This window comes from Leguminivora glycinivorella, chromosome 4, assembly GCF_023078275.1.
Source record: "Leguminivora glycinivorella isolate SPB_JAAS2020 chromosome 4, LegGlyc_1.1, whole genome shotgun sequence".
NCBI classification, from domain to species: Eukaryota; Metazoa; Arthropoda; class Insecta; order Lepidoptera; family Tortricidae; genus Leguminivora; species Leguminivora glycinivorella.
Genome location: NC_062974.1, coordinates 13,362,339 through 13,379,809, shown reverse-complemented (window position 1 = coordinate 13,379,809; position 17,471 = coordinate 13,362,339). Strand labels below are relative to the sequence as shown.

At 37.1% G+C, this 17,471-nt stretch overlaps 1 protein-coding gene across 1 annotated transcript in view; it reads right to left on the bottom strand.

Moving 5' to 3' along the window:
• LOC125225088 (C-Maf-inducing protein-like) overlaps window positions 1–17,471 on the bottom strand; it is a 104,801-nt gene that overhangs the window by 32,346 nt on the left and 54,984 nt on the right. The window contains exon 2 of the mRNA XM_048128621.1: window positions 4,927–5,148. Within this exon, the coding sequence (XP_047984578.1) occupies window positions 4,927–5,148 (222 nt within the window). The remainder of the gene's footprint in view (window positions 1–4,926; window positions 5,149–17,471) is intronic.

Sequence of the window (17,471 nt, the reverse complement as noted above, 5' to 3'; positions counted from 1 at the left end):
CGCAAATTTATTTTACCTCGTGTGTATTGCAACACTCTCTACGCTCAGGATTCTAATTTTGAACTACTCGCTTCGCTCAGGATTCTATTTTCGAACCACTCGCTTCGCTCGTGGTTCAACCATAGAATCCATTCGCTAGCTCGTAGTTCAACCCTAGAATCCATTCGCTAGTTCGTGTTGCAATACCACACTCGGTTAAAATACAACTTTGCTCCCTTGTATAACAAATAACTATTAAACCCCTACATAAAAGTCTATTCCCCAAAGCCAGCGTCCGCCGGCTTTCCGCGCATGCACGCAGTATCGAAAAAACTGAAAACGCATTATTTGGCTCTGAAACCATGGCAACGCATTATTACAACGATACTGCGCGCGTGCGCGGAAAGGCTTAGGGCACCTGAGCTGACAGTGAAAACCTTTGCGTCAAAATACAGGAAACAGTGTGAATTTTACAAAAGTTATTCAAGAAAACTATTAAAAACTAAGTGCATGGTCGTAGAAAAAGTATTGTATGCAACGGTGTTTAACTGAGTGAAAAAACCGGCCAAGAGCGTGTCGGGCCACGCTCAGTGCAGGGTTCCGTAGTTTTCCTTATTTTTCTCAAAAACTACTAAACCTATCAAGTTCAAAACAATTTTCCTAGAAAGTATTTATAAAGTTCTACTTTTGTGATTTTTTTCATATTTTTTAAACATATGGTTCAAAAGTTAAAGGGGGGGGACGCACCTTTTTTCCTTTAGGAGCGATTATTTCCGAAAATATTAATATTATCAAAAAACGATCTTAGTAAACCCTTATTAATTTTTAAATACCTATCCAACAATATATCACACGTTGGGGTTGGATGGAAAAAAAATATCAGCCCCCACTTTACATGTAGGGGGGGTACCCTAATAAAACATTTTTTTCCATTTTTTATTTTTGCACTTTGTTGGCGTGATTGATTTACATATTGGTACCAAATTTCAGCTTTCTAGTGCTAACGGTTACTGAGATTATCCGCGGACGGACGGACGGACGGACGGACGGACGGACGGACGGACGGACGGACGGACGGACGGACGGACAGACAGACATGGCGAAACTATAAGGGTTCCTAGTTGACTACGGAACCCTAAAAATACTCGTGGCGTCTTAATAACCATTTTCGGCTTCCCCTCAAATTGTTACCCACGCCACTCGTCTTTTTTGACCTCCTATAAATGCCTGTTGCATAAAATACTATTGTAGTGTGTGTACTACACCTTACCCACACACGTGTATTCGTCTACTATATAAGATGTCACTTATGTTATTCTACACATTATAGACCTATACTCCAAGTCTGTTGTATCATTCAACGTCCCACATCACATGGCGATCCTGCCAGTGCGGCCTTGTGCTGCACTGGCGGCGCGCCGCGCCGCGCCATTGCAACCAAGGCCAAGGATATTATAATTAAAAAAAAATATTTTAGGACACTTTATGGATTATTATAATACTTCAGTGTGGACTATTGAAATTTATATTTTCGGTGAATTTGGTTGGTGAAACTTTCTCATTAAAAAAAAAAGTTATAAAAATCGGTGACTTCGGACGCATTACCTACAGTGTAAATTCAGTGTTCAATTCCGGACGAGAAATAAAGTTCGTAGACTTTGTTAAGAGGTGATGTTAACATACTTTTTTCATGATAAGTACGAACTTATCATACGAATGTGAACGTAAGTGATATAAACTGGCTCAATTTAAACACAGTGAAATAAGGGATAAAAGGATGGTATGCAGCAGGGGGTTGTTGGTGTCGTGATGTCGCTGGACGCAGATGCTGGCACAGCCAGTATATTCCGGCATTGCCAGCACAGGATGGATTGCTCATGGCCTTATCTCAGGTCCTGGGCAGGCGAGTAGCGAGGACAATACAACGTTAATGTGGAAAAGTGTGTAATAAAAGTAAAATAGTGAACAATTTGTGTCTTATATGTAAAGGACATCGAATTATGTCTAATATTTTGTGTTTGTTTTAAGTACTAAGGTTTTGTTAGGTAAGTGATATAATCAAGAATAGTTACAAAAAATGTACGAATTAGGCAACGGATTCAGATTTTTTTTTTAAGTGACCCATATAAAATTCCGTTTTATAACGAAATTAATGTAATGTGTGTGTTAAAAAAAAAAAAAACTTTTTCAATTTGTTGATTTGATATACAAGAACAATTATAGAGACATACTTTCATTCTTTATGCATTTATGGCGCATGACGGCGGCGCGTGTACTCCTTTTATGGATCGGTAGGCGCCGTCTGTTATTTCAGCTCACATTACATAGTTGTCAGGTCATAGATTGGTTAAAGTATATTAGTAATACAATTAAATGTTAAAGTAATCGATAGGTACATTTCAGATTTAAACATATTGAAGTAGGTCAAAATAATAAAGTTACTTAAAATAAATAAGTTAATGTTATTTTTACGTGTTTTTTACGAATGAGCAATTTGTTTTTGTATCGGACTAGACTTTTTTTACACGGTTCTGACAAAATATAAAAAAAAAAAATATGAATAAATATTGAGCTTATTGACATGACTTGACAAGACTTTTATATAACAGCGAGATATTGTAAAGGTCGGAGTTTTTTTGTGAGAAGTACAGGTAAGGTAAGTGCTAAAGAGTTAACGTTGGTTTTAAATGAATGACTTTGAAAGGTTTGTAACGTGAAATAATGTTTTTTTTTTTTTTTTGTCTTAAAATGGAATGGAAAGCAAAAACATTTGAGTTTTTCTGGACACCTAGCCTGATCAACTAGGAGTTGCGGAAAATCTTATAATGTTGATGTTTTCGCGGTGTGTAATTGCGTGATTGGGGTTTTAACGTTTTGATTTTGTAAGAATGAAATGTGAAAGAAATTGCGTAAAATAAAATATACCTATCGCAACAACAATGACCCGAGAGGCGGTGTTGTGCGACTAGGTTAACAAGGGTACGCCAGGGTACAAGGCAGGCTAGGGAATCCTTGGAGATCTAATCATGATTCGGTCGAGTACCAATCGTGAAGACTCCTTGGACACATGGAAGGTTATTATGTAAGGAAGTGTTAAAAGAACTGCCTGTATGAGAAATATATTGTATGTGTGCGCGCTTAAAAAAAAAAAATATCCTTGTACCCTGAGCAAATAAATATGTTGTTATTGATAAGTCGGCCGACCACGAATGCAAGCGTTGCGTACCTTTGACCCTTGATTTAAGTGAAGCATTGAAGATGCCACTTTATGACGATATTTAATGTTGAATAAAATTAATATAATACATGTACTCTTAACTATAGACGCGTCATACTAAAATACAAATGTAAAACAATGAATACAAGTTACAAATAAACTTAAATAATATCAAATGTAATAAATGGTACCAAGGACAAAAACATGTATTGTAATACATACTTGACATGCGACTCGTAGTGTATTGACGAATGCACTACGGCATTTAAAAATGTGATTATTACTAATTAGAGAGTATTATACATTTAGTTATGTAGTAAATAAACTTGTCTTATCGTGTTAACTTGTAAGTTGCAATTGTTTGTTTTTCTAATTACGGTTGTGTAAATTACATATATTATTTTTACGAATAGCTATAAAAAAAAATCCGTTGTTTCAACTTTATAACTGTAGCTATATTATTATTGTTTTGTTTTATTTCGTCAAAAAAAAAAAAAAACACAGTGCTTTATAAAATCGAAAAAAATCTTTAAACTGGATCTGAATTTAAATGCAATTTTTTTTTCTCTGAAAAAAAAAACTGGTTTTTCTTTTTGTGTTGGTATATTTTTGGTTAATATTAAACAGATTCTTTATATTATAGACTATTTTACTATACTTTGTTAAACACTATTTTTATATCGTAGTTATCTTTGGATCTAATTATACTCTTATAACAAATGTATCAAAGTATAATTATTTTACCAAAAAAAAAAATGATTAACTTTTGAAAACTTATTTTAATCATTTTTTTTTCATCAAGAAGGGAGGTGTAGTGTGTGTACTACACCTTACCCACACACGTGTATTCGTCTACTATATAAGATGTCACTTATGTTATTCTACACATTATAGACCTATACTCCAAGTCTGTTGTATCATTCAACGTCCCACATCACACTATTTTAAACGCATTAGAATAAGCACCCTCGCCAGATGTATTGTAGTTCTATGCGGCTTGGAATGTTATCGTTTGTTGTTATAGGTGCTTAGAGAATAAAAAATAAGTTTGGTTACGATGAGTGCATATAAGTACATTTACGTAATGAAAATTGATAAACTAGCATATTGCGATGACTCATTTAGATTTTATCAGTCTGTCTTTATTAGATTTTTTCAGTCTGTCTTTATGAGTAACCATCGATTTGTTTCAGTATAATGATAATCTAATGATCTTAAATTTCCAAGTAACTGTGACAGCGCATACAGCGCGCTGCAGCGTCATAATCATAATAGCACTGTCTGTCTCCGTCAACTATGTTTTTAAAAGGCGACAATTTTATTTGACACAGGCTTTACGTTTTTGAGAAAACTATTAGGTAAATATTTAATGCAATATGTACATCAACATCATGGTCATAAAACTAACACAGTAATCTCGATAGTGGTCTTCTTTAATTGGTCAGTTCATTGTCTGGATTTTGAATTCCTGTAGTTCCAGCACAGATCGTACTGCCCTAGCTAACAAAGCAACCACGGATCCAGCTTCGTTGACCCCCCCTCCCTGGAGCCTAGGTTGGCCATACAAATAAACCACGTGATCCCCCCTGGGGCCTGGGCCTTCACCACGTGACCCCCCCCCCCCTGGGCACGAAGCTGGATCCGCGCTTGCTTTGTCAGCTAGGGCATTACGATCTGTGCTGGAACTACAGGAATTCCCCCCTGGATCCGCGCATGTAACAATGACTCACCGTTTTAGAAACGATATGGTCCTCCTGCAAGCAGAGCACGTGCGTCTCCCAGCGTCGCAGGAACTTTGCCGCGAGGATCTTGTCGACGACAGTGCGGGTGTGTTGGAAAGAGCAGACTCTCAGGGATCCTTCGCTGGCCAGCTTGTAACGCGGACCGGGCGGCGGGCCCGGCGTGCTGCTCTCGAGCCCTCCGCTGTCTACGCAGCATTCTGGACTTGAGCCCTGGGGACAAAATAACATAATTAAATACCTACTTAAACACTTTATTTTATTTTTATTTATTTGGGGCATCCACAGCAATCAATACAAAATAGTACATTACGATACAAGTGCGTAAAAAAGGAAGTTCGAATTTCTTTTTCGCACGTGTATCGTACGACGTTTTTCAGTACAGATGAGCCTTCAAAGTTTCGACCTGGCATATAATGAACCTCTTCTCGCACTAGTGCGTAAAAAAACACCATCTGTACTGAAAAAGAAATTTATAACATAAGAAACCATTAATTTAGCCAATAACAGATGTTAACACTTTTATATTAAGTAATCAGAAAAACATCGTTAAATGAAATTGGATCTGTGTTTCAAAAGGTGGCAGCTAGCCCTACAGGTGTGAATTTTGTCATTTTTCCTTTAATTAAAAAAAAATTATCGTAAAGTAAGTTTCCTAATATATCGGCTCCACACGCTTGGTGTTTGCTAAAAACACCAAATTCACGCCAGACACCACCGAACAGAAATGTGATATCCCCATGATTGGCGAACGTGTCAATATCACAAACATCTATAAAATTTGTACAAAAACCCGACAACGATGCTGATCACTGGCAAATATCAAACAAAACAGCCAAACATACGATCGAGTTTGATGTTTGTCAAGTACAGGCTCAAGCTTAACTTTTAAACTAAGTAAATAAATAACTTTGAACTTAGTTATGGTATAATAAACATTGTATTTTCCTTAATTATATTCATAATACCCGTGTTAATAATAATTGACTTAGTTAAAATAAGACGCAAGTTTCGGATTCGTCTGGTATTTCCCCTAACGTGGGAATGTAGAATTCCCATGTTACAGGCTGAGCCTAGTGAAGTAATGTGTACCTATCTGACTTCTTATATGAAATGTATTATGATGTTAACTTTAGATAGGTACTGTAGCTTAGATAGCTTATCTAGTTATCTATTTGATAATTTTGATAGGCCGTTTTGTTCTAGCCCATAATTGATAAGATGGTTAGTACCTAAGAGTTAAGATTTAAAAAAAATAACCGTCGAAACTGACTGCAGACCTGCGCGACTACAGCCCAATATTATACCTATGGCCTCTGTGCATTTCAAACAAGTTCAAAGGTTTAAAAAGGGTTAATGTACTAAAATCTAATACCATTATTAGCCTTTAGTACATTGATCTCGAAAAAAGCCTTGATAAACACAATGAACTGTTTCAAGCTGTGATCGAGAAAAAAATGTAAGTACCTATACTGGGTTTCATCTGGTTCGGAGCTATTATGGTACAAAGTGCACATATGTAAGTGCTTTTTTCTTTTTTTTTCTTTTTTATGCGATAGGCGGTAAAAGACCATCGCTCATTGGTCTCGGCGTGCACAAGTTTTTGTTTTTGCAGAAATCGCAAAGTTTCTTCCGGTTGACATAATTTATGGTGGTCGAGGAGCTGGTAGCCTGGTATATAATAATATGGCATTGCGATGCGAACGATTCCGCCAGAATACTTGATACACTATTTTTGAATCATTACTAGGTACGAGTAAATTTTATATTACTTAAAGTTAAATTATTTTAGTTCAGGGTCGGTCAAATTACCATCGTCAGGTTCAATCCTATAGCCACAAAGGCCACCAAGTTCATGGAAAAAGAGGGACTTACATTATGCAAGACAGTCAGAAATGCCATAATACTCACATGTATTTAATATTTAATAAGAAAAGTACTTATTTTTAGAACCCAATATAAATAGGTACATACCAGATATGTGTAAGGTACAACGGGGCAAATCTCGACTGGGGGGCAAATGTAACTGGTCCATTTTTTCCATGTTTTACAATGTTTGCATTATTATTTAGAGTGTCCACCGGTTAAATATGGTAGGCGTGTTCAGTGGATACATTTAGAACTCAACATCATATTGTAATAATGGAAAAAATGGTTCAGTTACAAGTGTCCCCCAGTCGAGATTTGCCCCGCTGTACCTTAGCAAAAAGAAGACAACAAGCAATTTTAATTTTACTAGGGATTTTAAATGTCCATTATGAACACCTGCTTAAGATATATCTACAATGTACCTACACGTGTCATGTGACCAATGGAATGCGAGAGACTATAAACCACTAGGTATGGTCGAGTTCACAAGGATCTTTACAAACCAATATGCCAAAAGACGAACGATACAAGTGCGAAAAAAGGAACTTCAAAACGAGTGGCGATTTTTTGGCGATACGACCGAAGAGAGTGCTTTAAATCGACATGAGTAACCAATTTCCTTTTCGCACGTGGCCCTTTGAAGTTTTGATAAAGGCACATGAAGTAGGTACCACTTTGCGCACTAGTGCCAAAAAATAGCACCATCTGCGAGAAGTGGTTAATTATATTATGTCAGGTCGAAACTTCGGATGGCTAGATAGCTACAGATGTACTGAAAATGTCGTACGATACCTACACGTGCGAAAAGGGAATATCGTAAATCGCGTCGATTTAAAACAACAACAAACAATTTATCGCCACTCGTTTCGAACTTCCTTTTTTACGCACTTGTATCGTACAATACAAGTCTCTAAGGCAATGACACTAATAAGGTTGTATATACATATATTTGTAATGTTGGGTTGTAAAGATGTTTGTTATCTCGACTGTACAAAAATAAAAAAGGTTGGTCCTTGTTTTCAAAGAATGTAAGCCAGTTATCTAGGTTTATACAAAGGTTCCGTTTTCCGGGTTCAAAAGGTAGGTGATTGTTGTCAACATCAGATAAGCGCAACGGTATCAAACTATTGTACCTATTGATTCTAGATTAGGTATTCAGATGTTGATACCGTTTCACCGTTAATACGACTGTTAGGTTAGGTTAGAATCACATGTTTTTGAAAAAGAGAGAAAATGGTTTCTAAATTACTAATAATAAATTGTAAGGTTTTTAACTTTTTACATAATCTTTATATAGACAAGTATAAACGTTTAAGTAGCGGATCCTGGTTTTCTCTATTTGAGCCACGGGACCCTAAAAAGAAGTAAAAACGACGACCGCTAGCTGCAATAACGAAATCTGATTGACGTCAGTTCCGACCTTGTACTCCAAGTTAAGCACACGTTTTAATAGGTACAAAAAATAACTTTATTGTTTTTTATATTCATATTTTAGGTGCCTTGTTAGTTTTAAATGTTAGGTTGTTGAATGTTAATGATAGATTTTTCTAACATTGTTTCCGAATATATTTTGATATACCTAACTAAAAAAGTTATTACCACCAGGACAGGATTGTGTTTCAAGTGTTAAATAATGGATTTAATCAAATCCAGGTAAAATATGATTTGCCTTTTCCAGCTTTGTGGAAGGCCCCTTTACCGTCGCCGCAACAGATAGCATTCAACATGTGTATTTGATTTGCGCAAACACGGTTCGTCGTTCTTGTTTTTCTGTAGGTACTACGGAAATAGATTCAAAACGGGTACTTATACATATATTAAGGCAGACGCGGGAAATGAATGGTCATCATTAAAAGCTGGAACGTCATATGTTCTGAATTTAATTTCTATCTAAGCCTTGGGGCGATTTTGAATTTCGAATGCTCGACTTTATGATTTTTTTTTCTATGATAAATCCACTAAGTACTAGACGTAGAAGGGAAATTTTGTTTCAAAGTTGTGCACCCCCCTTTTTTTTAACATGGGTATTTTTTACGCGATTCATACTCAGAATCGCGAGGTCTTTCGATCCTGGTAGGAGAAAAAAATGTCCCAAAATTTCCATACATTTTTCAAACCTTCCATTCCGTTACCGCCATACAAAATGGTAACGGAATGGGAAAAAACCTTGGGACACTTTTTTTCTCCTATTAGGATTGAAAGAGCTCGTAATTCAGAGTGGAAATCACATAAAAATTGCCAAATCCAAAGAAAGTGGGGAAACTTTTAAAAAAATGGCCCTTAAATCGTAAGGAGTTTTCAACGTACTAGTAAATACCTACTATATATTCCTAATTCCTATCACTCATACTTCAGAAAATCGTTTCACAAATTTATTTATTTTTTATAAATTTTGTGACGAAATCCAGCGCTAGAAATTCCAAAATCGGCTCTTTGATTTTCAATTAGTCGTATCGTATCAAGTAAAGGTGTAGGTTATGCATGTTTAGTCTCGTGTCAGTGTTATCTTATCGGCGTATCTGGAGGCCGGCAAGGCGGCTGGAGCATGACCCACATGCTGGGGCTGCTGCTGTGACGTCATTGCGAAAATTCGGGTCACGGGGGCGCTCGGCTTCGGCACCGCTCGCCTTCCCGACCCGATTACCGTCTTACAGTATCTAGTACCTATCTTGTTTCTTACTCACGAATTAGGATAATAGCTCGTGATCGGGAGTTTGGTTGCCACTCGGTGGAAATTCCCTAATTTTTTTTTCATTATTGTCGTTTCAAAGGTAGCGCGGACTTAAATTGTATCAATATTACCAAGGACAATATTATACCGGGACTGACAAAGCCCATACAAAAAAGCGTACCACTGAAATGTATGGGCCTTTTAAGGTTTAAACTAGACGGCGCTGTTTCGCAGCCTGGATGTGACCAAAATCACAATTTCTTTAATATCATGATATCACGTCAATACACATTTTGAATAAAATAAATTTGTAGGTATCATCACTATCATCCGTGTAGTTATGTATGATAGTATTTAATAGGTGGCGCTAAAAAATTGAGGTACGATTCTTAGTTTAAAGATTGTAAATCCCATATAATCATCCTTGATATTACTATTATTATTGTTGAAGTCTATTTCAACTTGATATAGGTAGGCCACAGCGCGGCATGCGGCATCCACAACTCCGATTAGCCGATTACTAATAATATTTTGAGAAGAAAACTTACTTACCTACTGTCTAAAACGGTAGGTAATCTACTTTAGATGTTTACTTACAAGCATTTCATAGGATAAATATTATTCATGATTCGGATTAGCTACAGTTACTATGAATCTTGGCCCCATAAAGTCTATCTATCGACCAGGGACCCGTTTCTCGAAAGGTACAAGCCTTGTATTACAAGTGTGTTTCCATGACAACCCATACGATTTGACAGTTCGCGCACTTGTAATACAAGGCTTGTAGGTACCTTTCGAGAAACGGGCCCCAGGGATCAATGGTATTGGAACGAGGCCGGCGAACGGAACGAATTAAACTAATTACTAATATAATAATGTGGGTCGGGGTATATGTTACCTTCAACAAAGGACTTCTTTTAGTGTTATCTACAAAATGTAGGTATGTCCGTATATACGCGGTGCCGATTACGGCTGATTACATTGATGTAGGTACTTATCCTTCTTTTATTCATGATCAGAATACTTACATTGTTCGGAAAGGTCAATAGTACTTATGAAAGATATAAAATTGTATTAAGGCATTTTAAACTGTATGTGACCCCCGTGTGGTGACGGGTTAAGAATTTCACCACCCCCTTTCTTCCCGTGGGTGTCGTAGAAGTCGACTGTGGGATATGGGTTACATTGTGGCGTAGGCGAGAGGCTGGCAACCTGTCACTGCAATGTCACAATTTGGATTTCTTTCAACCCCTTTTTGCCAAGAGTGGCACTGAAACTTAGTCGTTCATGTGCTCTGCCTACCCCTTTATGGGATACAGGCGTGATTATATGTATGTATGTATGTAAACTGTATGTTAAAAGAAAACTAATTAACTGAAAAGGTATCCAAAAAACCACATTATCACTGTTGGCACTCACCAAATATAAAATTATATTTGAAAACGAGACAATCACACAAGCTTTTCACTGTCGTTCCAATTATCTGCTTGATGTATTTTCATCTTATTAGTTATTAGGTACATATGTACCTACAGAACATGTATAACAACTTAAATCAATTTCACTAATAATACTATTTACTCTAAGTAAACAGCCCCATGGGAAATCGAAACTAGTTCCATTTTCCCTAAACCACTTACATATAATTGATATAATAATATATTAAATAAATAAATAAATAAATATTATAGGACATTCTTACACAGATTGACTGAGGCCCACGGTAAGCTCAAGAAGGCTTGTGTTGTGGGTACTCAGACAACGGTATATATAATATATAAATACTACTAAATACATAGAAAACATCCATGACTCAGGAACAAATATCTGTGCTCATCACACAAATAAATGCCCTTACCGGGATTCGAACCCATATTGAAAATGAATGTACTCAGAAGGTAAACTATTTAGTACTTAATGCAAATCTCTATAACGTTGGTCCTTAATTTCATAATTTCATCACAGTTTTTGGGATTAAATAGCATAATCATTTATACGACAGATGTTGGGTTTATGTCACAAAATTTTCTTATAAGTAAATCGTTGAGTAAATAATGTTAGGAGTTACCTACGTTAAAACGTTCTTTAATTTATTTTTAATTACTTTTTCCAAAAACTGACTTAAGATAAAACTATACCTATGTTTGAATTGCAGTAGCGACTAATGTGGACATACAAAATGGGATAAAAAATGAAGTAATGAAATTTGGCTCTAGTTAGGAACGAACCAGACAAAAATAGAGTGAAGGCAGGAAATTGCATTTAGTGCTAATTGTGTTAACCGGCTTAAATGCTGCGTCAAAGTATACTGGTACTACCTACATTACCATACAAAGTTATTTGACTCCTAGGTTTCCTAAAAAAAATTATTATTAAAAGGTGAACTAATAAGTATTAGGTGCATGGCAACTGCAAACATCTCGTAATACAAAAGAAGTTTGAATACTTACGTTTATTTTTGGTAAACGTAAAAATACATAATGTACATAATAATATATTCCGGAATTTTCAATACGTCATTTGTTATTTTTTTGAGTGACAGCTCAATTAGAATCATTTGATTCATGAAAGAACCTAACCTTCCGTTTTACGTTTTTTAAGCCAAGAGGTCAGTTAGGTAGTAATTGTGTCGCTGAACTTAAAACTTGGGTAAATCCATTCTGTTATTATTTAAGGCAAATTTATTTTTGTTCTTCAGTTAAAGCTCATTTCCGTATTTTTGATATTACTATCTCATATTTAAAGGTTTATTAGTTAATGACATACGGAACATATTTTCATATGTTTTAATTAAAAAATACTTTAAATACTAAAAAGTAGTTTTTTTTTACAAAATAATTCAGCACGCAATGAATTGCGAATTGTACCTACGAACACGACATTTTTTTTTTTTTATTATTATTTTTTAATATTTCAAAAAACTTATGACCAATGTATTACATTTTTTCGCCAAACTGGAACCAGTTTGTTGGCGAAATAGCAAATACTTAGGGGCACGAAATACATTGCTGCTCAATATTTTTCAAAATTAATTACGCTCTGGCAATTAGGACCAAACTTATAATTACTTGTTCTTAGCACTAAAACCTTGATCTGGTTAAAGTTTGAGGTAATATCAAAAATACACCCTGTATAGGTTAGCGCTATGTTCTATCGAAATTATACAGTCTTCCATTTCCCATACAATGTGAGGTTGTATTAGGCGGGTATAGTCAACCAGATTTACTAGAGACCAATGCCAAATTTGTGCCAAACAAGCAAATACAATGGATGAAGGCGCCATAACTTAGCAGCTTCGTACCTACGTGTCGTAATGTCCGAAGTCACAGGACTACATATCCGTAAGTACCTAAGTAACAACACGTTGGCGAAATAAAATAAAGTGCACCAAAAAAAAATTGTAAGTTGTCTGTTATTCAGTTTATTGTCAACAGCTGCTTTCTAAAAGAATGCAGTGCGGGTTTTCTATAGTGATGAGCTGAAGGCGATTTTCCTTCCAGCTTAGAGCTTAAAAGATCACGCGAGACATGTCAGGAAATGAGGAAATTACTGTCTACGATAGTTCTTCAAAAATTTGGTGCACATGTTTTTACAGGGTCCGCACTCTGCATTCTCCTCAATAGACAACCTATCTCCGTGACCAATGTTTAAATTACTACTTCGTTTAATTAATCGAATACATACGCTTGAATCTACACATGTACGACGTGAGTATTAATAACGGGGCGTGAAGTATTTTATTGGCAAACGTCTCTCACGTTCTCGGCGCTCTCACGTCATCCATAACTGCGTGAAGTAGCCGAGACGAATGGTCAAGACTAAACTGGTTGTGCATTACCCCTCACTGCGTGGAATAAACAATATCTGTCGGAATTGGAACTTTAAGGGATGCCAATTGAGTTGAATATCATATCATTAATAAATGGCTTGACTAAACCTAATCGGTGCACGCTGCGGGCGTTGGACCTGACGTGGTCTTCATGAGGCGATCGCATGATAATGCATCCTACAGTCAAAGGCGGATCATGGGGAGGAGGGTCATGGAATTCATGTATTTTCATGTGTCACCTGCCATATTGCTCTACGAAAAAAAGTGAGGTACAGCGGGGCAAATCTCGACCTGGGGGTGCATTGTAACTAATCAATTTTTTCCATTATTACACTACGATGTTGAGTTCTACATGTATCTACTGAACACACCTACCATATATAACCGGTATTTAATAATGCAAACATTGTAAAACATGGAAAATATGGACCAGTTACATTTGCCCCCCAGTCGAGATTTGCCCCGCTGTACCTTAACACTATTTTATTCGTAGAGCAATAAGAACATGTCAAATATTTTTGCGCCCTTCGAAGATTGACAATATTATTTCAGGTGACTGTACTCTAATCATGGACTGCCTAACTCATCTCTTTGAGAAACACTTAGCAAAATGTACAAAAAAATCATACACATTGAATTTCCCTGTGCAAAATAAGTTTTTGTAATTTTTTATTTTTATGTGTGTGTGTTTTACTTTGTGTTTCGACACCGTTTTTGCATTTATTTCATATTTTACATGTGCTGTGATGTTTTATTAAACCCTACATCAAAGTCTATTCCCCAAAGCCAGGTCCGCTGGCTTCCCGCGCATGTGCGCAGTAACGAACAAATTGAAAACGCATTGTTTGGCTCTGTAACCGTGGCAACGCATTGTTATAACGTTACAGCGCGCGTGCGCGGGAAGCCGGCGGGGGATGGCTTTGGCCAGCTGGCTCGAGCGCTGGCAGTGCAAACTTTTGCGGCAAAATACAGGAAACATTGTGAATTCCACGAAAGTTATTCTAGAAAACTATTAAAAACTAAATGCATGGTCGTAGAAAAAGTATTGTATGCAACGTTGTTTAACTGACTCAAAAAATACTCGTGGCGTCTTTATTAATAATTTGAGGCGAAGCCTCAAATTGTTACCCACGCCACTCGCCATTTTTGACCACCTTTAATCGCTGATGGTTGCATAAAATACTATAATAAGACGTTTCATTGTTATTGTTTGTAAGCAAATGAGTCAGATGAGTTGTTAAACACGACACTTATGCCTCGAAAGCAGAACGGTGGGTTCTCCGATGACGCTACTGCAGGAGAAAGCAAATGATTCATGTTCAAGTTTGCAGTTTTCACAAAGGCAAATAGGACAGGAAATACTTTAACTAAGGATGTAGCCTTAGCCGAACAGATATAACAGTAACGATAGGTTAATCTTTAACCATAATATGTTCTTATCTTCTTTAGTCCCGTTTAAATTAAAAAAATGCAATAAATTGATCTGAGAATAATTAAGTGCTTGTTGTTACTTATGCTTACATAGAAAATCAAATAATAGGTATAATTATTAAAAATGAATTAAACTTCTGGCAATAACACGTTAAAACTAGGGACTAGACTGTTATCAAAAATTTTGTTAGATTTGACAAACGTTCATTGTATTGTATTAACATATACGTTATAAATATAAATACGAGTATACGTTTTACCAAAATAATGTGTTGTTGTAATCTTTACCTGTAACCTATAACTTACATGTTTGGTTTATCTGTAGTGTAAGTTGGTTCATAATAAATGAAATAATAAATGAAAATAATTTTAAGCATGAAAATATTCGTTTTGACATATCTGGGACACTGTTTGCACATAGTATGTGTTTTAATTTTTGCAGTATGGAGCATAGAATGTCTAATATTATGTATGCATCTACACGACTCATTTATGTATGTGTCATAGGGCCATATGGTCGACATGGTATGGTTAACGAAGGGCTAATAGCACGCCTAACGAAGACATTTAACTGTCCGTCGGCGGAAATAATTCGTGTATAGGCGAATTTTGGCATAGTTGTAGGGAATGGTGTTCTTATCTACATACTCAAAGTACTGATGGGTAGGGGAGGAGCTAACGAGTGGAGGGGGGTGTAAAGGTCCCTTTTTTTAGTTTTTCGCAAATAACTTTTAAATTGTGGCACATAGCAAAAGCTGTTCTGAAACACAAGTAATCTTCATAAAATTCTCTACAAAAAAGTCTTATACACTTTTTATCTGGGACCAATCGTTCATGAGATATGGAAGGGAAAAGATGGACAATAAAGGAATAAACTCATTTGTTTATGAACAATACGTTTATTCTTATAGAGACGCGGTAGCGTGTCAAGCCAGGTTCAAGTAACAAAAGTAGCAAGCAGCACCGTGTGTAATATTACACGAACCGTTTGGAGCCACATTTGACCCCCTTCTAACTCAAAAACTATTTCACATAACGTAATTATAATGCAACGTAAAAAGAAACCAACACGCGTAGTAAAAGTATGAGCTATAAGCGCTCCTCAATGAGCCCGGTACTAGCAGCCCGCCTTAGTGCGTTTTCACATTATCCGATCCGATATCGGATGTCGGAAGGATTTCAAAGGCAAAAATCTAAGACGGCGCCTTAAATGTACGGGATATCGGTCCTACTTCCGATATCGGATCGGATAATGTGAAAACGCACTTACCCCGCGCGCGCGCGCAGCCCTTTATAAGCCACCGCGCGGCCGGCGCTTGCTCATCCCAGTCGTCCTCAAAACGTCGACGTAAGACCGCCCTACAAGGATGGGGCGCGACCAGATACAGCCCTCACAGCGCCCAGCGCGCTCAGTTTGTCTCGCGCAGCGATCCGATCACATTGTAGCTGACTTGACGAGCAACGCATCACGACCGCCCGGTATTGCTTTGATGGGATAAATTCATAACTAAAATTCCTAACTATCTTCCGTCTCTACTTCGATGGGAGTTCCGTTACTGCATGCTCCCGAGCATACACCACAGACACTGGAGCAGGCAATTCCTGCTTTTCGGCAGCCGCATCGCACCCCACACCCAGTCTTGCATCGGCAAAATATAGTTTTGAGAATGGAGTCAGGTGCCACTGGGTCGTTGGTTGTCACTGGCTTTAATATGCCGTCGCCTCTTCTAGTTCATCCCCATTCAGTAGGTGGTAAATAAATTGTACGTTAAATACGGATTTTTGCCTTTGAAATCCTTCCGACATCCGATATCGGATCGGATAATGTGAAAACGCACTAAGGCGGTGTTAATACCGGGCTCATTGAGGAGCGCTTATAGCTCATACTTTTACTACGCGTGTTGGTTTCTTTTTACGTTGCATTATAACACGTTTATGTGAAATAGTTTTTGAGTTAGAAGGGGGTCAAATGTGGCTCCAAACGGTTCGTGTAATATTACACACGGTGCTGCTTGCTACTTTTGTTACTTGAACCTGGCTTGACACGCTACCGCGTCTCTATAAGAATAAACGTATTGTTCATAAACAAATGAGTTTATTCCTTTATTGTCCATCTTTTCCCTTCCATATCTCATGAACGATTGGTCCCAGATAAAAAGTGTATAAGACTTTTTTGTAGAGAATTTTATGAAGATTACTTGTGTTTCAGAACATTTTTTGCTATGTGCCACAGTTTAAGAGTTATTCGCGAAAAACTAAAAAAAGGGACCTTTACACCCCCCTCCACCCGTTAGCTCCCCCCCTACCCATCAGTACTTTGAGTATGTGGATTAGAACACCATTCCCTACAACTATGCCAAAATTCGCCTATACACGAATTATTTCCCGCGAGATAGGCTTCATTGAGTGTGCTGTAAAATACTAGCACGCAGTAAATAGACGTGCACTATTAAAAGCAAAGCTTATTGGCACGCAACGAATGGAGTTGCACTAATAGCATTTTACAGAGTAAGTATGTCTTTATTTTGTCCATACTAATTCCCTATCAACTTAAATCGCTTTGTGCATGTTTTTCCTATCCACATACCTACAAGTTTAATTTATGCTAATGTGGCTCTAGTGTAAAAGGGTACAAGTCTCGCGGAGGGCAGGTGAAAAAGGGTGTATATATGACTTATGCCGTTTTTCACCTGCGCTCCGCGAGACTTTTACCCTTTTACACTAGAGCCACAGTTA